The sequence below is a fragment of the Vigna unguiculata genome, chromosome 9, assembly GCF_004118075.2.
Source record: "Vigna unguiculata cultivar IT97K-499-35 chromosome 9, ASM411807v1, whole genome shotgun sequence".
In the NCBI taxonomy this organism is placed as follows: Eukaryota; Viridiplantae; Streptophyta; class Magnoliopsida; order Fabales; family Fabaceae; genus Vigna; species Vigna unguiculata.
Genome location: NC_040287.1, coordinates 42101921 through 42124908, shown reverse-complemented (window position 1 = coordinate 42124908; position 22988 = coordinate 42101921). Strand labels below are relative to the sequence as shown.

General features: G+C 32.7%; 3 protein-coding genes across 3 annotated transcripts; 1 reads left to right on the top strand and 2 right to left on the bottom strand.

Moving 5' to 3' along the window:
* Positions 1 to 773: 773 nt before the first annotated feature.
* LOC114163247 (rac-like GTP-binding protein RAC1) lies at positions 774 to 3418 on the bottom strand. Its single transcript, XM_028047431.1, has 7 exons — positions 3152 to 3418; positions 2713 to 2800; positions 2503 to 2612; positions 2320 to 2383; positions 1549 to 1613; positions 1359 to 1424; positions 774 to 1273 (listed from the first exon to the last, which is right to left on the bottom strand). Exons 1-7 carry the CDS (start codon positions 3248 to 3250, stop codon positions 1172 to 1174), a joined length of 594 nt encoding a protein of 197 aa, XP_027903232.1. The 5' UTR covers positions 3251 to 3418; the 3' UTR covers positions 774 to 1171.
* A 2377-nt stretch (positions 3419 to 5795) lies between these two features.
* Positions 5796 to 7094, bottom strand: LOC114196004. Its single transcript, XM_028086475.1, has one exon. It carries the CDS (start codon positions 6805 to 6807, stop codon positions 6193 to 6195), a length of 615 nt encoding a protein of 204 aa, XP_027942276.1. The 5' UTR covers positions 6808 to 7094; the 3' UTR covers positions 5796 to 6192.
* A 4923-nt stretch (positions 7095 to 12017) lies between these two features.
* On the top strand, positions 12018 to 21534 carry LOC114162424 (kinesin-like protein KIN-6). The gene is made up of 22 exons (XM_028046305.1): positions 12018 to 12518; positions 12613 to 12812; positions 13502 to 13625; positions 13715 to 13809; positions 14614 to 14749; positions 15316 to 15381; positions 15492 to 15554; positions 15738 to 15788; positions 15935 to 16017; positions 16108 to 16246; positions 17065 to 17107; positions 17398 to 17552; positions 17681 to 17869; positions 18530 to 18639; positions 18756 to 18828; positions 19345 to 19451; positions 19546 to 19624; positions 19737 to 19843; positions 19935 to 20010; positions 20653 to 20801; positions 20920 to 20998; positions 21158 to 21534. The coding sequence occupies exons 1-22, from the start codon at positions 12051 to 12053 to the stop codon at positions 21263 to 21265; spliced, it is 2700 nt and encodes an 899-aa protein (XP_027902106.1). The 5' UTR covers positions 12018 to 12050; the 3' UTR covers positions 21266 to 21534.
* Positions 21535 to 22988: the final 1454 nt, after the last annotated feature.

Sequence of the window (22988 nt, the reverse complement as noted above, 5' to 3'; positions counted from 1 at the left end):
TTCAAACTTAAAACTACTTTTTGCAATTCGTGTATATTTTAACAGATCATGTTAATATATATATATATATATATATATATATATATATGTCTTATTTCTAAACAGAAGTCAAAATAAACAGTTTTAATAAACATATACATAACATGTTTGATGATAAGAAGACAGGATTAAAATACATTATTATTTACATAACTTGCAGTTCAATAGTCATGCAACAAAGAAATGAAAACATTTTTTTTTTCAAATGTCAGAATTAAGAAAAAAGAGTACAAACATTTGATATTGCACACACTATTTTAGAATAAATTATATAATAACAATCTAAGAAAAATTCACTATACGTTATCAAATGTTATACAATTCTAAAAAAATTAGGTTTGTATGCCATTATGCCTTAATGTAACTTTTTAGGGTGATAATTTAACTCTTAGAATTAAAAAAGGAGTGGCTTAAGTTAAATATCCATCAAGTTCCAAGAAGCTCCCTATTTTAAGACGAGTCTTTGAGCTAAGAAAATAACTTAAAGTTTAGTTTGAATTTGAAACTGAATCCCCTGTAGTTGACTAGTAACCTCTACCCCTTTATTCGAATACAAAATCAAGAAATTTCAAAAGTTAAGATCTGTGCGGTTAAAAAAGTCACGTCAGGCTCTGGATCCACATATGCAACAACACGTAGAACTAAGTAAATATTTAAATGGAACATCCCATGGTCTAAAATGGAATTTTATCCTTCAATCAGAACCACATCCATAAGTGTTAAAACGTAAAATGTGCGACAACTGTCCAAAACCATTAAATAAATCCAAAGAAGACATCACAAGGGCCATATGAATATCACCTCATTCACAAAGCAAGCAGTATTTTAGAAGGCTACTAACATACAATAATAGTAATAACAGTAGTAGAAGGAAATAGGTCGGCACTGAGTTATGTAATTGAGCTAGTTGTAATTACAGAGTATGAAACGAGACAAGCCAGTAATCATGTGATTATAAAGGCCTAATAAGTCAGTCCAAACTATACACAGTTTCCTGCTCTCAGCTACAGAGGATAGGGATCAAAACGAGACAAACCAATGAGGGGCAGCACTAGAGGTTGGCCGAATAGTCACTACCACCTACTCATTTCTGATTCTTAATCACAATGTTCAGCAAGCCTCTGATTCTTAATCACAATATTGAGCAAGACTTCTGTGCCTTTCTCTTTTTTTTCTTTTGCTTTGGTGGTTGAAGAACCACTTTGATGGCAGCGTCAAACACAGCTTTCACATTCTGGTATTAAGGGTACATCAGCACTCGTGATATACACAACATGAAAACAAAAAATCACTGCATGTGTTAAGTGACAGAACCGCACCTGTTGTGTTTTTGAACTACACTCGATGTAGGCAGGAGCACCAATTAGTTTTCTTAATTCTTCTCCCTTCAACCAAATTCACAACAAATATCAAAGTCAAGATCCATGTAACTTCTGAATGAAGAACTCGTAACTTCCCCTCTAGCAACAGAAAGGGGGAGGGGCTAAGAAAATTTATGGTACTTTGTACCTGTGCTGTAGTTATTGGCACTGCACCAGGGTGGTCCATAAAAAATTGCTTATCTTCCCGAAGATCTGCACAGACAAGATTATGGGTTTACATTAATAAACAATTCAACATTGATGGTGTTGAATTTGCCGAAAACTGTTTTTAAGCAGTATTGACCATAGAAAAAGAATTGATAGTGAACTATGTCCTGGTGAAGAAAAGAAATTGCTACTTTTGTCATGCACAATCTAGATACAAGTCTTGTGAACTATGTCCTACATCTACTTTCTTCTAACAAAAACAGATCAGACTAGGATTTTCTCAACTCCGTAGATTGATTCAAACTCCATAGTTCTTTCTTTTTCATTTCAGCAGCAAGCGTTCAGCATTGAGAAATGAGAACATGTTATTTTTGGTAGACATTATATACAAACTTCTGAAAGCATTACACCAGGGCCGGGGCATTAATAACCCCTTAGGAAAAAGAAATAATAACCACTTATGAAAATGAGAAAAGCAATGTGTCTAAGACGCTGCTTAAACCATTTGATACTCTAGGTTGGTGTGTGCACGAAAGAAATTAAGAACCAAGTGACCTCAAAGAAAAACAAAATATGACGAAAACAGAACAGCTTTGATAGGATAAGGCAGTAAACTGATGTGAAGAAGTGGAGTTTGAAGTCAAGAAAACCCTTTCAGTAACCAAAGCTAAGCAGGTAGCCCTAACAGAACCATCTGCATTGGTTAACCTAGGACAATATGATTGAACGAATGAAAGTCGTGAAGACTTACCTAACTTCGTTCCAACGAGAATTATGGGAACACCGGGGGCGTAGTGCCTTAGTTCAGGGATCCACTGCGAGAAGAAATAAAAGAGAACAGCAACCTCATCAGTTATATCATACTAAGTGCAGAAATCGATTCAAATGATGACCCTCCTGATTGAACTTTGCACATAAAAGTAAAGAAATAAACCTTCTTGGCAATGTTCTCATAGCTAGCCTTGCTTATGAGAGAAAAAGCAAGTATAAAAACATCAGCTCCTCGATAGCTCAAGGGTCTTAGTCTATTATAATCCTCCTGACCTGCAAATCAAAGAAAACATGTTAAACCACAACAAACAAACACTCCGCCGAAAAAGAAAAACACCCAATTCAATATAAACTGAATCAGTTGCCATGTTACCAGCAGTATCCCACAATCCCAGGTTTACCGTGCTTCCATCCACAACAACATTAGCACTGAAATTGTCAAAAACGGTAGGCACGTAGTCCTGTAATCATGATATGAGAAACGGTGAAACCTGAAGGCATTACACAACTCGTTGAAGAAGAAAACCAAAATCAATTGGAAAGGTTAAGCACTAAAGAGAACAAAGAGCATCTGTTAGTGAGAGTAATATCGAAGCACACGATTGGTTAATTAAGATGCTTAAAAATAACAACAACGACGACAGTGTAGTGAATCTCCATATTAGGAAAGTTGGAAACCAAGTCAAAGTCCACCTGGAAACTCCAAATTAACAGTGCTTACAGTTCCACCGCATATATCTGTAATTTCAACAGCAAAAGAGCTACAATTGAGAAGAGGAAGAGGTAAAAGGGCAAAGAAGAAAGAAAGAAACCGTGGGGAAAGTGTTGCTGGTGTAGGAAATCAACAAGCAGGTTTTGCCGACAGCGCCGTCTCCGACGGTGACGCACTTTATGAACCTGGACGCACTCATTTTCAGATCAAGGATCTGCACAAACAACAATGGCTCCAACGAACTTGAAACCCCTAACGAGTTGTTGCAGGTGCAGAGAGAGAGAGAGGGAAATGAAATGAAATGAAATTGAAATGAAATTCAAAAGAAAGGGTTAGACTTGCTGACTGTGACTGACCCAGAGACAACCTTTTGCCAGCTATCTATAATTCATGTGACCATTAGGTCCTCCATCTCTTCATACCCTATTCTTTTCACTTAATTAAATCACAACAAAATTATTATAACTTATAATACAAAATAATTTAGTTTTATTTATTCCATCAATGTATTACTTTGATTAAAAAATAATAATTTCAAAGTTAAAAAATTACTTTGTTCTCCATTCTGAAAACAGGTGAGGGAAGAATTTTTCACTGCTCCTTCCTCCTAAAGAATCTTCAGACACTTTGCTCTCTCACATGCTTGAGCCATCAAAGAAAATTGTGTAAACTATTAGTTTAAACCCTTTGATACTTTGACAATAAATCTGATAGCCATTATAATGTTATCTATGACAAATCGTATATTTTATTTTCAATATCCTTTTTCTATTTTAAAATGTCAAAGTAAAATTTCAAATCAACAAAAGGCACAAACGCAACGTTAGTTGGACACACCTCATTCATTACAAAAGAAAAAACATTATTGGACAGGCGAATGATGGTCTGGATTTCACGTCGTTCATTCATAATTTAAATTTTAAAGTTACTCTTTCGTTTTTCTTTATTATTTTCACGCGTCAAAACTAGTTTACCACACAGATAAATGAGCTTTACTTTTTGTAATTAAAAAGTTAAGAATCCTTGAGACCTATGTTCTGATCGTTTTAATCATTCCAGACAGGGTTTATTTTTTATTTTTCTTTAGTTTTTATATTTTAATTTAATTGGTGTTCTATCTTTTAGCTAATTAAAAAAAAGTTTTTGTGCAGTAGCCATATACAGTACTTACTAGTTCATACTAAGATTTTTTTGTCTAATTGCATACCAAACCTTGATCGAAACTACTGTATATGCATGAGATTTTGTTGGGATTGATGTGAAGAATGTTGAAGAAGGAACGAGATTAACTTTTAACAAACCTTCGTCTCTGGAACAAACACAGTGGCCATTGTTGTTTTCTTCCTCAATGGCTTTTGTCTTGCCTTCCAACTAAATAGTGCACTCAGATAAGATCGGTAATTTCCTAGACTCAATTCCTAATTCCTAATTACTAAAAATACATTATTTATATATATATATATATATATATATATATATATATATATATATATAATTTGTACTAAAACAAAGTTCTGCATGTACTTTTTCCTTGGGCTGATTTCATTAAAATGACAGTGAATTTTGGTGCATTTATTGAACAATTATTAATTTGTCATGAAATTGGGATAAATGAGTAAATTTCATATACCAAGTGAGTGCTCAACCACCACAAAAACAACACCCGAGGTGTTGAGAAGAAACATCTCATGCATGCAATCATAATAATGAAAATGTGATTTTTTATTACCAAAATTACTTGGCATATCTGTTGGTAAAATGCTTAAATTGTGTTAAAAATACAGCAAAACTCATGGTTATTTATTCATTTTGATATTAATGTAATTTTCTTTTATGTGTTTCTTATGCATTTAAGGTGATATTCTCTCTCTATTATATATATTTTGGAACTATCTTTTTTAAGTTGAGTTAACTTTTCACTGCAAGAAAATCAATGGACATTACAACATATTTCTCCATCTGCAATAATGTCTGTCTGATCATGATTAACCAACACCAGTGGTTTATTCTTATTTTTAACTAATTTATTATTATAATAATTACAATAATTTTATACAAAATAAATTTTTAAGCAATATAATTGTGTATTATCTTCATCTCAATATATATATAGAGAGAGAATAATAATAGTTAAATATTAATATTTATATATTTTTTAGTAATATATACAAACTTTATATTAATACAATTTTTTTAAAGGTGACTAAGGTAAAGAAAAAAAAAGAATTCAACTGTATCAATTATAAACTTAGAATTAAATTATCGGTATAAAATTTTACTAATATTTATGTAAAATTAGGCTAATTAAGAATTTGAAAAAAAAATCAGACATCAAAACATGCAAAGAGTCTCATCTTTTGATTGTAAATAATTTTTTTCTAAAAATATTAAATCATACACGGAAAAATCGTACCCTTCCCAGATCTCACCACACCTTGCATTCAACCAATTTATGATATATATATATATATATATATATATATATATATATATATATATATATATATATATATATAATAAAGTCCCTCAATGCTGCTTATACAAAGCCTACTCTAACTGTTTAACAAGAAGATTACACGTTAATTTTAGTCATATTTCCCATTCTTAATCATTGCAATCAACACAGATTGTTCTGGCAAGAAGTTCATCATCTTCCAATTTTTCCTTCTCTATGAAGAAAAAACTTTCCAAATTCATATACACCGTGCAACTAAAAACGAGAAGAAAAAAGATGCAAATGGAAATTAAATAGAGAAGAATAATAATAATAACCTGATCATTTAAGTACACTATATGGAACTGACATTTTAACCCAAGCGGATGTTGCGTACAAAAGTTTACATCCAAAGAACTACCAAGCATGTGCATCCCATTCCAAAAAAACATAGGCGATGCACAACTTCAACTAACACAACAAAACAAAAAACAAAGCAAAGCAAAGCATATTCACCAACACCCCAATCAGCAATTTACCCTCGCCGATCTTTTTATTTACACATAATAACACTGTAGTAAGATAATAGTAGGTGCAAGCATCAAGTAACGTGACCCAACAAACTAAGCATATTCAAGATCATGTTACACACGATCGATCACGCAACCGGGAGAGAGGTAGAGAGACAGAAAGAGAGGTTTACAACGTCATCGGAGGCGTAGAAGTCGCCGGAGATTGTTGGTTGCTCCGTCGTCAACGCCACCACCACCGGCAGCGGCTTCCGCTTTGCAACCGAGTTTCGATCTGAGAGAAAAGTTGGGCAGCGGCAAACTACTGGGTGGCGGAGCCAAATTAAAAACGGCGGCCGAAACGACGTCGTTGACGTTTCCCATCCCCGGGAGCAGTCTGGGAAGGTCCTTGGGATCCGGTCCCCAGGGGTTTTGAGAGGCCACAATAAGAAACTGCGTCCCCGATCTCTTCTTCGCTTCCTCTCGCTTCGTTGGCTTCGATTTCTTCGGCGTCAGAGACTTGTCTCTGCTTCGAATGCCTCCGGAAGCGTGAGGAAGAGGAAGCAGAGGTGGTTGCTGTTGTTGTTGCAGTGGTTGCGCGTGGCGGTGGTGATTGAAGAGAGAAGAAGCTGAGAGCGGTTGAGAGTAGGAGAATGACATGGCGCGTGAAGGAGGAGGGTTCAAGAGACCTGCATAGGCGTCAAAATTCTCAGAGCGTTTATAAGAACTGAAATTACCTCCTCCGTTTTTCTTCTTCGGGGTTTTGATTCTGGTATTCTTGTTGGGAGCCTGAGGCGTCAAAACGGCGTCCATTCAGATTTAACGGATCAAACAAAACGACACCGAATTCGGATCAAACAGTTAATAGAGAAAATAAAAGAAGTTAAACAGGCGTTGATCTTCTTCAAAACAAACGGATCAGTTGCCTTTGAATTAGTTTACTGGAACTTGATCTCTTAAAATCAGATCAGGAACAACTTTATGATATAGTTATCATAGTTATCATAAACCATAAAATAAATATATGAACATATAAGAGACCCTGGCTTTTAGAAGAGATGGGTCTGAGCCACTCAGCGATTATAAACACGCTCCTATGCCTTTAATATATGGCAACACCAACTGCTCAAAACTTTTTTTTTTTTGCAGTGAAAGTTGGTGATAGGATATTTGTAATTATTTTAATAATTATTATTTTGTTTGGTGACGATTTCTCCTATATTAGTGAGAACCGTTGCGGTAATCAAATACAGTGGAATGGTTTGAAGGGCGGCAACCGCCGGGGCGTTGAGGACCGTTGGATTCCGTCTTTGTAAATATATATAGCCGTTGGGTGAAGAAAGCGATGTTGATAACTTCATCGGGGTTTTCCAAATTGATCCGAGACAGAGAACAGAGGAGAAATCCGAGCCATACACGTGGCTAATATTGTGGGCCGGGCCTTTTGATATTTGTTTATTGCCCCGTGACCTCATGTACCGGGAATAACTCTGTGCTTCCCAATCTCTTCTCTGAAGAAAAAAAAACAAAAAACTAAACTGCTTCGAGTTGGCTATTGTATCGCTATCTTGCTATATATATATTTTTATTTAAATATGTTTATGAAAATTTTAGTTATAATTATTGTGAGATATTTTGCCTTTTAGATCTCTAATATTTTAAAGTTGTCTCCTTTTAATCTTTACGATTTAATTTACAAGCATGTTTTTGTAAGTAAATCCCTAGCGAGTGTTTTGGTTGTCTAATCATAGGAAGCACGTTTTTTTTTTTTACATGATATTATTTGTGTCGAAATTTCATTGAATAAAATAAAGCATTAATTAATGAGATCAATTAAAAAAATATAAGAAAGTAGAAATAATTAAGGCGCCTAAACATCCCAAATCATTTTGGGACCCAACGGCAGCAACAACAACATCATCACTGTTCCTCTTTCATGTTACATTATATCTTAAAAGATGTTAAAATTTGTAGTCAGCCATGCTATGTGGAGACAAAGCTCTGGAAAACAGATTCCATGCCAAAACCTTAACGATTTGTTTTGAACACCTGTTAGAACTCGATTGGTCCAGAGCAAGATTCGAATATCTTTGAAAATTTCAGCCACCTTTATCGTTAATAAAAGGCAACTTCAGAAACCTACAACACAAACCTTTAATTGTAAAATTATTATTAATTAATTTATTATTGTTATTATTATATATTAAAATCCATAAATTCATACTCAATTTGATCAATTCAGCTCATCTAATTTGCTATTTTGAAATTTATATCTAACTATTCGATTTATTGAATTAGTTAAATTTTAATTGTTCAGGTTCTAGCTTAATTTGGGTGGGTTATTCCATCTGGATCAAATCCTTTTCTTAAACGAACAACCATTTTTTTATTGGTTTATTTATAGTAATGAATGAAAAAAATAAATGTGTGCGGTTTTTTATGATATGATGTATGGTTTTACAGTTTACCATTAAATATCAACCAAACAAGTACACGAAAAATAAATGTGGATAGCATTGTAGAAAGTTTTAAAAATTCAACCACACGTATGTCTATAATTATTGCAAATTATATGTATACAGATCTAAAATTCAATATTTCAACTGTTTTATTTTTTGAGCATTTTTCCTCAACGACAAAACTCTAGTTCAACAATTATTTGTTTTCTAGTATATCAACTTATACAAAACATTTAATTTATTAACAAAATACTAAATGCAAAAAAAAAATGTAATAAAAGAGTTATTGTACCTTGAATCATGAAATTATAAACAAAGAACACGTGATTTTTGAGGCATTCGTGTCCTCTACTTATAAGGAAGTTAGAAAGACATGCACCCAAAAGCACTTTGTGAACCAATGTGATATATTGAAGATAATTACTGAAATAACTCTTTTAAAACCACAAGTAAAATGCATAAATGTGAATTAAAATTAAAATACAAAAATAATATAGTCTTGAAATTATTTATTCAAAGAGACAATATAAATATATTTATGATTTCATAGAATCATCATGCAGCAAACCAAAATTATTATTTAATAAATTAAGCGCTACATAGACAGTATAGATCTATGCCGTGAATTATTTTTCACTTATTCTTTAATTACAGTGATGTTTTTTCTAAAATAAAAATATACCACTTTTATTGCTACATACCACCTTCATGGTTTATAGAGTATCATTACACACTTTTTGTTCGATTTTTTTATTATATAGTGGGTCTCTTATATAACTATATATCTATTAACTTGTCTACTAATAAGGTTATATAGTTCGACTACGTTCTCTTTAAAAAGTAAACAAATAAATAAAAAATAGTGAAGTTAGTAATAAATTGGGTTAATGTAACTAGTTACATAAATTGTGAAAATAACCATAATAAAATTCATTAAACATATTATAGTTGATGACTGAGGTAGCAAAAGTATAATTTGGTGCAAGTGGGTCGCAAAAGAATGACGTGAGTTCACCGACCAATGATTAGATTTTCCAAGTCTACCCAACAGCCAGCAAAGACTCATTCATTTTTTCTTAATATTTTGCAACAATTAATATTAATTAAGTATTTAATCTACAAAATAATACTGACTAATTTTTAATATATATGATTTTATTTAGATTTACACAATAATAATTATATATTAATTATATTTTTAAGAATTATTATATATTTTTTAGATAATATCAACATTTATTTAGATGCATCAGTTTGATAGTCGTTTTTAAAAATATATCAGTTGGGTACCAAAATGACACATCTAAATATATATGAATTGGATACCTAAGTGATAAATCTAAATGAAAGTTAGTATCATCAAATTAATTAAACCTATTTTTTTTATTTTTTAATATATATGTATCAGTGTTAAGGTTACTTTCATTTATAAAATATTTGGGATAAAGTTTTCTGAAAAATGAACTTAAAAGAGGAAAAACAGGTCAATGAAAAACGTTTGTGACTGTATCTTAAAATAGAAACAATGATATAATATATAGTTTTAATAAAAGACTATTTTTTTTTCAGAATAAGGAATCTTGATTTTCTTCTTGGTCGGTTACTTGACTCGTGGCATCGTTGTCACCCGGCACACACTTTGAGTTTAGGTTAAGTCATTCTATAATTTTTTTTGGAAAACAGTTTTTTAGTTAATAGAAAAATACCAGCTATTTCTTAAATTCATGACCTAACTTTTCTTAAGACAAGTTCAATGTACTCGTACTAACAATTTCTTCAAATTTAAGCAATAAATTTATAGAAAAAAAAATCCAATTTTCTCGTTCCTAATGGTCCAGTTTCCCTCATTTAGCACGTTCCATCGGATAATAAAAAATTGAGAAATAAAAATCATGTTTATACTTGATACTCTTATATTCATATATGTTTGATTTAGTTTTCTGTTTCAATGCTAACCAAACAATTTTGTCTATTCTTAAACATGCATGAATTTGATTTAATTGTTATTATAAAGTTCTGAATCACAGTTTTCTTCATAACTTCATATTTAAAAGTTTAACACATAATAATAATAATAATAAAAAAAAAAACAACTCCGTGTGCCAATGCATCCAATTAATCACTATTACATGTATTACTACATAATAGTCTATTTATAAATATATACTTGAAATACGTTACAATAATTTTCATTAATTATTTTTTTTTCACATTATTAACTTTTTATTTAAGTATTAATAAACACATTTTGACCAAACACAATGACAAGTAAATTATATCTTTTCGAGTCAAAATATTAAATATAAAAAAAAAAAACCGCTGTTCCTCTTGACTAGTTTTACATAACAAACTACCTTCAAATGTTTTCTTAAAAGAATTGATAATACAAATATTTGAAAAATAATGTCTGTTTACAGATTTAATCCATATGAAAATATTACTATTTTCACGTGACAAATAAATATTTTAATTATTTAGACACAAAATTTCATTATTACGTGAAAATATTGTAATTTTTTAAACATGAAAATAGATAATGTTTGAACTAACTTTTTACGACTTGTTTTTAAAAATGCTACTCTTTAAACTAATCCCTCCTCCCCCATCCCTGTTTTACATAAAATATACATTTTCAATTCTATTTAATCCATTTTACCCTTAAAAGGTAGAAAGTTAAACAAAATACTTAAATTAAATTCATTGAAGGTGCAAAATAGAGTGAAGGAAAATAATAAAAGAATGCTACGTGCCTTGCTATTATTTATCTTTTGGGGTGAAGAGGCCTTTAAAACTTGAAACATCCCAAAGTTAAGTATTTCTTCCTGCACCTCCATGCTATACTTTTTCTCCACTTCCACCTCTCTAACCCATCTTCTCCATCCATCTCAACCTCATCTTTTTCTTCCACGTTTACCTACACCCCTTCTTCTTCTTCTCCATCTATTATTTGTTATTTTTATTATTATTACATGATAACAAAATCCCCATAATAGATTATATAGTCGTATAATGTAATAACATACTTAATTATTTATGTGTTTAACTTTCCACACACTTTTTTGTTTTTAAATTGGAACAGAAAATAAACACGTATAAGCACATCCACAATTACAGCATTTCTATTAACGCCAATGTAAAATGTATTAGTTTATGTACAAAATTAATATTTATAAATAGGATTAGTTAATTTTTTACAGTCCCTCATATTTAATACAAGAACACTTTTTGTATGTCATATCTAAATTATAACTTTAAAATCCGAGTGTTTTAAATTTGTTTCCATAATGAAAAACGCTGATATTATATCAAATTTAAAAATTTCTTTTTAAGAATAAAAACTATTTTCATCTTAAATATACGTCTTAATTTAAGATTTTTTTTAGAAAAATACTAAATTGAATGTTTTATATAAGCTTTTGAAAGTTTTATAAAAGTTTTTTGTATTCAAATAAAATTGTAATAAATTTTAAAAAATGGTGTGACAATTAGAGTTTTGAATTTTGAATTTTCAGTATGAACTAAATCATAAGTTTAAAAAGTGCCTACTTTTTTAATCCCCAAACTTCCGCTCTTTTTCGAGTTCAACGGACCAATACGATGGATTCGAACACTTCGCCACCGTGCCCCGGCACCATCACCGTTCGTCGGAACCCTCCCCGGAGAGCTCGCGCCACTCCCAAAATGACGCCGAAAAGCTTCGACTTACCCGAAATATCGGCATTTCCAAACGACGGCGTTTTGCCGGCACAAACGCCACAAAAGCCCTCAACGTCACCGGAGAACGAAAACCTAAAGGTTTTCCTCCGAGTTCGACCCCTTTCCTCTTCGCCCATTCAGGCACCCCGCGTGAGAGGTAAGAGCGCGTGGCCTCAGAACCCCGTAAAGAAAAACGTGCCCCCGGCGGGGGCTAAAATTTCGAAGAGCAAGACCTCCAGCACGTGTATAACGGTCAACGACTCGCAGTCAGTGACGTTATCAACTCCCGTTAGCTGGCATGAATCGAAGCGAATCAAATCGGAGACTTACGGAGGCTTCTCGCACGTTTTCTCTTCGGATTCAACTCAGGTAGTGATGTTCTCCCCATTTTCAGTTTTTCGTCATTCACGTTTGCTCTTCTTCTTTTCCTTAGCTAACAATAGCGGTGTGATGGAGAATTTAGTTTCAAGTGTATGAGAGAATGGTGAAACCTTTGGTGGATGAGTTTCTTGGGGGTAAAAGTGGAATGCTTGCTGCATTGGGACCTAGTGGGTCTGGGAAGACTCACACCGTGTTTGGAACCCCTAGGGATCCTGGAATGGTACCTCTTGCACTACGCCATATTTTTGAGGACGCTGAGCCACATGTCAAACAACCATCTAGGTACTGTGCATTAATTCCGATTTATTTGTTACGTATAAACTTAAGTTAAGCAGAGTATCAATGTTCGATTATGAGTTAGGATATAGCATGCCTTGTATTTGATTACAATTACAATTAATTGATGTCAAACGTGATATTTGAGAGCAATAGATATCTAATTGCTGTAGGATAAAATCGAACGCAGATTCACGATCCACATATCAACTGAAGTTACTTTGAATAAGTTCTATTCTTTCCCATTCTAAACCTACGTCCAAACCTATGAACACCAAATCAAACACGCACCAAGTTCCTGTTTGGTTTTATATCGAGTTATCCAAATTACATTGAAATGTTAGCTAATGAGATATAATGCAAATGATCACATGTTTGATTGTGTCCAGAAATATTTGAGTAGAAGCAACTTTAACTGACTTCTGTATTGGATAAGAAGATTTTATAATTCGTTTCTCTGAATTTGGTTTTACTCGTGCATAAATTGCTTCACTTCAAAATCAGTTTCATTCAAAATCAAATTTGCAGATACTGAGCCACACACACTAAGCTTAGCACAACATTCTTATCACGGTGAACATAAACATGGTAGTACGGTGTCAAGATTTAGAGTTTGAAAAACACTCTGCAACTTTGGTTCAGTTTGTTGTTTGATTGAATGAAATGTCAATTTTCTGCCATTGTGTAATTTGCAGAACCTTTTACATGTCAATATTTGAGATATGTTCTGAACGGGGTAAAGCAGAGAAACTGTTTGATTTGTTATCAGATGGAGGTGAAATAAGCATGCAACAATCTTCTGTGAAGGGATTGAAAGAGGTATAAAGCTACATCTGTGTATTTGCTTTTCCCAGTTGTGTGTAAGATGACTGATGTTGATTTTATGTTTGTTGTGATTGTCTGAACAGGTTCCCATCTCTAATACGGAACAGGCAGAGTCCTTGATTGCACAAGCAACACTTAGACGCGCTACTGCAATGACAAACACTAACAGTCAGTCGAGGTAGGATGTTGCATAGGGATGTAGGAATGTCTCATCTTTCTCTAAAAGAATATAAAAATAAACAAAACGAATGCTAATAACACCTCTTCGAATGTTCTTTGTATCACAAGTTAAAATGTACTAAAAACCACAACGTCACAAGTGAAACTCATTAAATATGAAGTTAGACCTATATAGTTTTTGTGGTTTCTAATGATAGGAGAGTGTTTCAAATTATATTATAGGGACTTGGGTATTAGGGGTGTGACAATGTTGCTTAGTGTGGTACTTAAATCTTGAAATTTTCTTATCTAATGAACTAATTTTCTTGGATTGAAGTCCTCTCTTGTACCTAAGTCCTAATAATGGGTGCTTTATTTAGGTTTGGACTACGAAAAGGGTTATTATAGGCTGATTTAAGGTGTAAAATAGATAATTGTATATGTGTGAAGCCATCAAAAAGAGATAAGAATTATCATTGGGTTAGTTTGATAGAGTGAAAGCTGCGAGAGCTCAACTTTCATGGGCAATGCTATGATAGAGATGTCAATTTTCAGGGGTTGATTATCCCTGAAGTTTTACTTGAATTCAATTAGTTCCTATCGTTGACCTTTTAGGATGGTAAACCATAGTTGGTTTCATCCAGAAATTGGAAGAAAAGAAAAGGATTGACCATGAAGTGCAACTGAGTATTTATTCCGAATAAATGAGCTGGAAGTAGGTGGTAAGTTTTGTTATACAGATAATGACTTGCTAGTAGCTTTGGGATTATGCAACAAATAATGTAATATTAAGGTTTTTATTTCTTCTCTTTTGTACTTGCAGCCGCTCACAGTGCATTATTAACATTTGTGATGCTCCCCCAAAATGTAAAGGGGTGGTCAATCCTAAGTCAAACAGTGCTGTTTTGACAATCATTGACCTTGCTGGGGCTGAAAGAGAAAAAAGAACGGGGAATCAGGTTCTTTTCGTTTTTTCCTTACTGTTATGAGTAAATAGGCTTGATTTGGGGGTATTGTGTTGTTTTCATTTTTGGAATATAATATGAATGATCTCTTACATGTCATATCATTACCCTCTTTGTTGTCTTTTGTATAACAGATTTATTATCTTTTGTAGCCGTTAGCTTAGAGAAATTACCGAGCCTTCATATTCTATGAACCATGACTTTTGTGCTCCAATAAGAAATTGATCTTGATTTCTATGAATTTTACTTCGGAGGTTTCACAATGTTTGAAAAGTATAAGCATTTACTAATTGCTAGAGTGAAATTCTTCAGTGTCTGGATAAACTTTAATATTTTAATATCTAATAGAAAGGCAAAGCCTCTTAATTATAATATATTTGTGTGCAATTTCAAATAACCAGTATGTCATCATTTCTTAAATCCAATTTGCACGTTTTACTAGGATTTTTTAGTGGGGTGAGTTGATCCTTGCGTGAATCTGCATCTTGCCTGGAATAATATGGGTTGGTTGCTATTGTATTTTTTTTACTCCATCTGAACCTTTTTCTGTGATGTTGTAGGGGGCAAGATTGCATGAAAGCAATTTTATCAACAACACATTAATGGTGTTTGGCTTATGCTTAAGAGTATGTTGCCTATACTTCTAGCCAAGAATCCAATTTGGAAAAAAATGAATATATTTTCTCTTCTGCCTTTACATTCCTCTTACTTTATGAATTATTTTTTCTGTTTTAAGTCACTATTGGAGCACCAAAAAAATCGCAAGAAACCATTGCAGAAGCACTTCCAGAGCTCCATGGTATTTTTTTTAATAATGTAATTTTTATTTTTTTTATGTACTTTGTTTGTCATTTGCAAATTTTATATCAACAAAAATTGGCTAAAAGCTTATTCACTTTATCTGCTTAGGAATGTCTTTTAGTCAATGAAATGAGGAAGAGTTACTACTTAACGAATTTTACTTTGTTTAACGTTATTGCAGTTAACCAGGTACCTGCGAGATTATTTGGAGGGCAAGAAGCGCATGTCCTTGGTATGTATATACTTTTTTCAAACTTCATTCTCCAAGCTTATCAAAGTTATACTTACCCATATGGGGTTTTCCTTTCATGAGAATCATATTCAAAATCATCAATTTTACTAATCCCTTTTGTTAAATTTTACTTCTTATTTCCATAGATTTTAACCGCAAAACCTGGAGAAGAAGATTTCCTTGATACTTCTTACCTACTGAGACAAGCTTCTCCTTACATGCAGATCAAGTGAAGCTCTTCATTTTCATTGCATGATCTTACTTGGATTTCATGTTTTCCTCTTATTGATTTCTAAGTATCTATATTCGTTTCTGTTAGGTACAATGAAGTTGAACAATCAAATATAGTTCCCAAAAAAAGGCATTACCAAGGTTCGTCAATAATGGATGATTCAAAACTATCTCCTTTATCAGAAAATTTGAAGAGAATGAGACTTGTTAGTGAACATACCGAGCAGGTTTTCTTCTACATCCTAGCTTGAATCCGTGTTTAAAATAGAAAAGCTTGTTGAGATTGTCATAAAAATTGCATTTGAATATGTTGCACGTACATATAAGAAATGGTATATGAATAGGTAGCATAAACATTCTTTTATAGTGGATGACATTGACATTGACCTCTTAGCATAAGCAATTTTTCTATTTGAATAGGTAGCGAGGTTTTATGAACTTGGGTATTACAAGCCAATTTAATTTACATCTATAAATGATCAGAAATCTGAATGAAAAATATTCAGGATTTTGTTAACGTGAATTTTTAGAATTAAGAATGTGTATGTAGTGAAGACAAAAAAAAAGGTGAATCAGATGTTAATTCAAGAAAAGGAGAATTGGGACTTGGCATATGGGAACATATGGTGGAGGGTCATTGTTTAACATTTAGATATACTTGGTGGTTTAACATGAATAAATTAACATTGTGCATAGAGAGGCTTAAATAGATTACACAAAGGTCAGAGAACTCCATCTTTGTGTTAAGTACATTGAGTTTGTGTGAAAGTAAATAGTTCTTAGCATGGTGTGCTCATGACTAATTATGATAAACTTTGCTCTTGACTGTTGATATACCCTGTATACTTTGTGTGTGCTTCACTTTCACCAATTTTGAAATCTGTTAATGATCATCGTCTTCTCATTTATTTGTATGAACACATGTTTGTTGTTAGGATGTTCCATTTGTGGAACCATCTTAATTGTAGATTGTGGACTGAATAAACTTTTTGTTTTTATTTCAGTTTTACTTACTAATCCAATTTAAGTTTTTCTTTTCCCTCAGAATGATAAAAACATTGCCGAAGAAAGGGAGAACATTACAGAAGGTAGTACAGGACATCTAAAAACTGTGTTAAATTTATCTCTTCTGTTTTTTCCCTTAACGGGAGGCTACGCAACAAGGTCAAGGATAGCATGCATAACCCAATGCCTTTCCTTATAAATATCAATTTGAACATTGGACCTTCAAGAAGAAGGACCCAATGTTCAAACATTGGTGTGAGATTTAATTTATTGCATTCTAAAACTAGGCAGTTCTTGCATTGTTCTAATTTAGAAATTTTCGATCCTTTGGTCTGGTAATTATTGCCTGGGTCCTGACCTTGATTTTGTGCAGACTCTTCGGCACTCGGCAAATTAGATGCCAATAGTTCTGTCTCTTTGAAGTCAGAGTTTGATAGTCAAGTCCCGAGTGAAAGAAGCCACATTATTATGCAGAATTTTGCAAAAGTTATATGGAATGTTCTGAAGCAATATAATTCCAAGCTGAAGGTAATAAGAAAAAGGAAGCACGTTAAGATGTCATTAATTTGTTTTCTCTTTCATTAGAGTGCTGTGACTGTGGTGTTTGTTGGCAATCCATGTATCTGCGCATAATGTATTTATTTTTTCATAATCAGGTTGCAGAAATGGAAATAGAAAATCTCAAAGAAAGCATTGCGAATGAAAAGACAAAATACTCGGAGATAGAAACACAATTGAACGAGTTTAAGGCAAATTGTACTTGCTGCAAAGTAGATAATATAAAAAGTGATCCTGAAGATTGTTCGTCAGTTAGTCTGGTTCAACCACATAATTCAGAGCAAGAGGTTGAGTACAGTTTTCCTGAATTCCTGCTTCCTTGTATGAAGATTAGTGAGGTTTTCATATATGCAATTTCATTGCTCGTTCACCTTAAATATGTTCGTCAAGAGCTGATATTCTGGATGGGGTGCAAGGTCACTGTATCAAATAACTGCTGAGCATAAGGGGAAACTAGGCTGTCAGCTCTGGAAATTAGTTGTATTTTAACTTCACTATATGCAATAATTATTTTTTATTAGTATTTGGTAACTACTTAGCGCAAGTGCCAATCTGCTTGAACTATATTTGTTGATTCATTCCTGATTTTGCTGTTTCAATAATAAATTTAGTCTGAGAATGGGTTGATTTGACATGAAATGATTTCATGTAGTGGAAACCTATGTTACCTTGAACGTAATAATTGGCTAACCTGTTTTTCTGGCTCTTACTTCCTTCTCACATGTGGTTATTGCTAGGTAATGGTTTAATGTTTTGTTAGCGGGTTAATAGGCTTCGCTTGATTAAATTAACACAATTATACTACTAAAATCATCCCATCTAATATGTGAATACTTTGTGCATATTATATGAAATGAATCACCCGCTAGCTTTTTTCTTCACCAAAAATATGTACAAACTTTAGTCAGATTGCAATGTTATATGTAATTGGTTTCCATTCTTTCCAGGAAACGTTTCATGCAGAGTCGTCATTTGTGGCTAGAGTTGACCAGTGTGATGAAGATGGGCTCGTGCTCAGTACTTCCTGTACGCAGTTATGTTCTGAAAACTCAGATAGGTTAGTATTGTTGTGAACAGTGTAGTCGTTCAAATGTAACTCCCGGTTATCTTTATTGGGTTTGGAGTTTCGACAAATATTCTTATTCCTAAATTCTACCTGGTATAATAATACAGGGAGACTTTTTCCTTGACAAAACCTGAGCATCATAGTGCTTCGGAGGTTGATGATGGGAGCAAGATACTTAGTGTGAGTTGACTTTTCCATTTGTTTAATACGTGCATGTGTCTATTTCCTTGTTTTAATTTATTGAAGGAGAAGTGAACTGTTGATTTGCTTGTATTATTGTCTCCATATGTCGGGTTCGATAGTTAAATGATGAACTGTGCTTTTGCTCGAGAATGATCCTCCATATTGTTAAGGAATTGAAGTTGACGTAAAATAAATCATATCAGCTGCAAGATAAGTTAGCTTGAATTCATAAACTAACATGTTTCCCAAATCCTACTTTCCTCTATCATATAGTTTTTGGTTTTCGTTTTAATGTCTTGTTTTTAGTTAAATTAGGCTTCAGCAGATCAGAAAAAACTGTTATACTGCTTGGTGTACCTCATCTGGTGTTTGAATTAACTTAGCTATCATACTTTGTGTATTTATTTGGGGAGAAGGTTCATCCGCAGTTCTTTCTTGCAACTTTGTGCAAGCTGTATTTTTTTTGGTGAAGTTATCATGTATGCATTTAATTTGATTGTTCATTCTTTCTAGGAACCATCTGATGCGCAGTCATCGTCTGAGGCTAGACTTGACCAGTCCGATGAACAGCCTACACTGGGCACTTCCTGTACACAGCCAGATGCCAACATGTCAGATAGGTTCGTATAATGAAGAATGATGAGCCCACGCATTTTTTCTTGGCTTTGAACTAGTACACTGATTCCTTAATTCTTGCTTGTTGTAATGTTATAGGAAAATTTCGACCTCCTTATTAAAAGCTGAGGACCATAATAATGCTTTGGAGGTTGAGGCTGTGCGCAAGAGATCAAGTGTAAGTTGACATTCTGTACGTTAAATGAGTCAATTCGCTTAACTTTACAATTTATTTAGAGGATCACCCATTAGTTGTTTCTTGAAAATATTTGGTTGTCCATTCTTTCTAGGAATCATTTGATTCGCAGTCATTGTCTGAGGTTAGACTTGACCTGTCAGATGAAGAGCTTACACTTGGTACTTCCTGTAGACAGTTAGATTGTGAAAAGTCGGATAGGTTAGTATTATGAAGAATGATTGGTTCATTTTTTTTTTCTTGGCTGTGGAACTAATTTACTCATTATTTCTTGCTTGTTTTGACGTTACAGGGAAATTTCTATCTCCTTGTCAAAAGCAGAGGATCATAATGCTTTGGAGATTGAGGCTGTTCGCAAAATACCAAGTGTAAGTTGAAATTCTTTTATGTTAATGCGTACGAGTCAAAATTTTATACGTTGCTTCATTGAAGGATGGATTGTGCCTTAACCGAGTTCAAATTTTTCCAGTTCAACGGTGAACTAGGGTTCAGAATGAGTGTGCATATAGTTCAGGAAATTAGGTTGACATGAAATAAACTCAGCTAGTGAGAAAGCTCGGTTAGCTTGATCTCTTAATATATTGTTAATAACTAACTACTCGGTTATTTGAAGGATTGGAAACGCACTAGTTTAACTCAACAAGGATCAAACAACGAATTAGTTTGTCACAAAGGTGTGGTTATCATAGTTTAAATGCTAATTAAAGGTTCATGAATATTTTTATATATTTACCAAAAAACCTAGATTTTTATAAGTGATATTTTTTATCTGGAATCTAAATAATGATTATAAGGGAAATGGAAATTGGGTGGGGATGGCGGGATTAAATGTGTTTCTATTGTTCGTCCAATTATAGCTTTCTAATTGAATTTTTGAGTGATAAGTCAACCTTTGAAATGATAGGTTTCAGTCAATTTGGTGTCAGAAATTACAAAAAAATTGCATTGTTCATATTAATTGAACATGAAAATCATACATGACATTTGTTTCCCTTTTTTTTGGCCTTTAGGAATTATTCGTTTCGTCATCATCGACAGAAGATGACAAGTTGGATCCTTTGTCTCCCAAAGATGCTTCATCTACTAAAACAGACAACCTTGTGGATCCACTTGGTAAGATTGGTGTCGATATCTCTCGCAAACCTCCTAAGCCAAAAAGGTCAGTGGTGTACTTCTGGTACAAGAGTATCGAGTGGTGTTTAACATTTTAACATTGAACATTTTTTTCCACAGCATTAACGAAGTTTTCATTTTTTTTTTCTGGTTGTCGAAATCAGGACACTTATGCCTTCCTCTTCCATGCTATCAAGGGACTTGAGTACCTTTGATCTGTGTGACGAATCTGAGAAATTAAAGGTACCATATTCAATTTAATATTTGAATTTGTCAATTCAGTTTCAAATAAAGCGCACACGCACGAAATTACAAGCCTTTATCCAACACTATTATGTTAAAAGAGTCCCAGAAAGGACAGTGAATTAGGAGTAAACACACAACACTGTTGTGCATTTGCAGGGGAATCGGGGCACGAGGAAGTTATCTGCACATGAACCTCAGAGATCAAATGGAAGCATCTCTCTGCTCCACTTGCTGCACGTTAGAAAAAACAATCTTCATCGCTAGCTTAGCGATTTAACCCTTTTTTGTTTCTAAGGAAAAAAGTAAGGGATAGATATGTCAAAGTTAGTTTTTTGCTAGAAAATCTTGTTTTTCTTGTCATCACAATTCACAACCTTCGGTTTTAAGTTACACTGCACAGGGTAACGTGTATATGTTGTGTATATTCAGGTCAAAGTTGTCTGAGAACAAAGATATAAGGAATACCAACTTTTATTTTACCTATAGTAATATTACAGAATGTAATGCTACTATGAACATATTAATTAATTTAAAATCTTAAAATATAAATATATTTGCTCAGTATATGTAAAAACTGTTCAAATGTAATTGTGCAAGAGGTTTGGAATCGATCTAACTTGTTACGATTAAATATTTGATCTTTTTTTTCTTTCATTATTTCTCCTGACAATATTTGATTTACTACTTAAAAAAGTTATACTACCTATTGACTAGCTCATGGTTTTTTTGTTTGCTGAGTTGAAAGACGGTTTCTAAACCGTTACCATTAATTTTTCTTTTCAATTTATTAAGGGTGTGTTTTTATGTGGGTGATAATTTGAGGGAGAGGGAGATGATCGATCTGAGTTGATTAAAAGGTGATATTTATGTTGTTCTTTTTTATGGATTTGAGGATGATAGCGGAATAGATTTGAGAATGATTTTTGTGAAAGTTTGTGAAAAAATTGACTGACATGACTAAAAAAATTAAATTTAATAGATGAAAATGTATAATGATCTAATTATCTTTGGTGTTAAAAAAGTATAATAAAATGATATTTATATAAGTTGTAATTAGTTTTTCATATTTTATTATTATAAATAAAAATATTATAGATATATATTAATTGAAAAAAAATTAAAATATATTTGATTTAGAAAATTAAATATTTTAATTAAAAATAAATAAACATTTCTAACCATACTATTAATAAAAGGTCGATTCCAAGCATGACAAACGCATATTAGTGAATGAATGGAGTAGATTCCACAAAACAAAACAAAAATTATAAGGGTTAATGCATGCATGGCTGATGAGTGAAATGGAATAGATTCCAAAAAAAAAGAACCGGTTAAATTGGAAGCTTCAATGGGTTGAAATCAGATCCAGAAAAAAGTTAACAGGTTTCACTGCGAAAACAACCACAAAAGGGTGATCATGTAAATGGTCTTGATCACTCTCTAATCTCTGCACCTCAGAGGGGTGAGAGCGCTCAAATAAAGTATAAATCACAAATTAACAATTTTCACATAAAACTTATTCAAGGAAACTTTAAAGCGAAATTTATTTATTTATTTGTTTAATAAAATAAATAGTTAAATAACTTATTTTTATTTAAAATAAAAAAATATTCTCAAAATAATGATTAAAAATATATTATTTTTACAAAATTATATATAAAGATGTAAATGCATGTATACAGTAGATGCGTTTTGGTGGTATTAATTAATAAAGGTTCCTTTTTTAAGGAGACAGTAAACGGTGCATTACTTTGTTTGTGGAAACAGACATTAGAATGATGATAACTTCTTCCTGCACCTCCATACATTTTGTCCTTATCTTCTTCCTCCTCCACCTAAGTCTATGTAAGAGCCATCAGGTTCAAAAGTTTTTCAAATTTAATTTTCTTGATGAAAAATACCTAGTTTGAATGTAAAAGAAAGATCAATAGCTATGCATTTTTGCTGAATGATACCAGTTTTGGATCCTCCTCGTGTAACTTTAGTG

What these genes read in the sequence shown, in the direction of transcription:
- LOC114163247 (XM_028047431.1), bottom strand. Translation starts at nt 3,250, where the DNA reads ATGAGTGCGTCCAGGTTCATAAAGTGCGTCACCGTCGGAGACGGCGCT. An exon ending in ATGAGAACATTGCCAAGAAG is followed by an intron (nt 2,384 to 2,502) that starts GTTTATTTCTTT and finishes TTCTTCTCGCAG; the next exon opens with TGGATCCCTGAACTAAGGCA. An exon ending in GTAGTTCAAAAACACAACAG is followed by an intron (nt 1,274 to 1,358) that starts GTGCGGTTCTGT and finishes CCTTAATACCAG; the next exon opens with AATGTGAAAGCTGTGTTTGA.
- LOC114196004 (XM_028086475.1), bottom strand. Translation starts at nt 6,807, where the DNA reads ATGGACGCCGTTTTGACGCCTCAGGCTCCCAACAAGAATACCAGAATC.
- LOC114162424 (XM_028046305.1), top strand. Translation starts at nt 12,051, where the DNA reads ATGGATTCGAACACTTCGCCACCGTGCCCCGGCACCATCACCGTTCGT. An exon ending in TCTCTTCGGATTCAACTCAG is followed by an intron (nt 12,519 to 12,612) that starts GTAGTGATGTTC and finishes TGGAGAATTTAG; the next exon opens with TTTCAAGTGTATGAGAGAAT. An exon ending in TTAGTGAACATACCGAGCAG is followed by an intron (nt 16,247 to 17,064) that starts GTTTTCTTCTAC and finishes CTTTTCCCTCAG; the next exon opens with AATGATAAAAACATTGCCGA.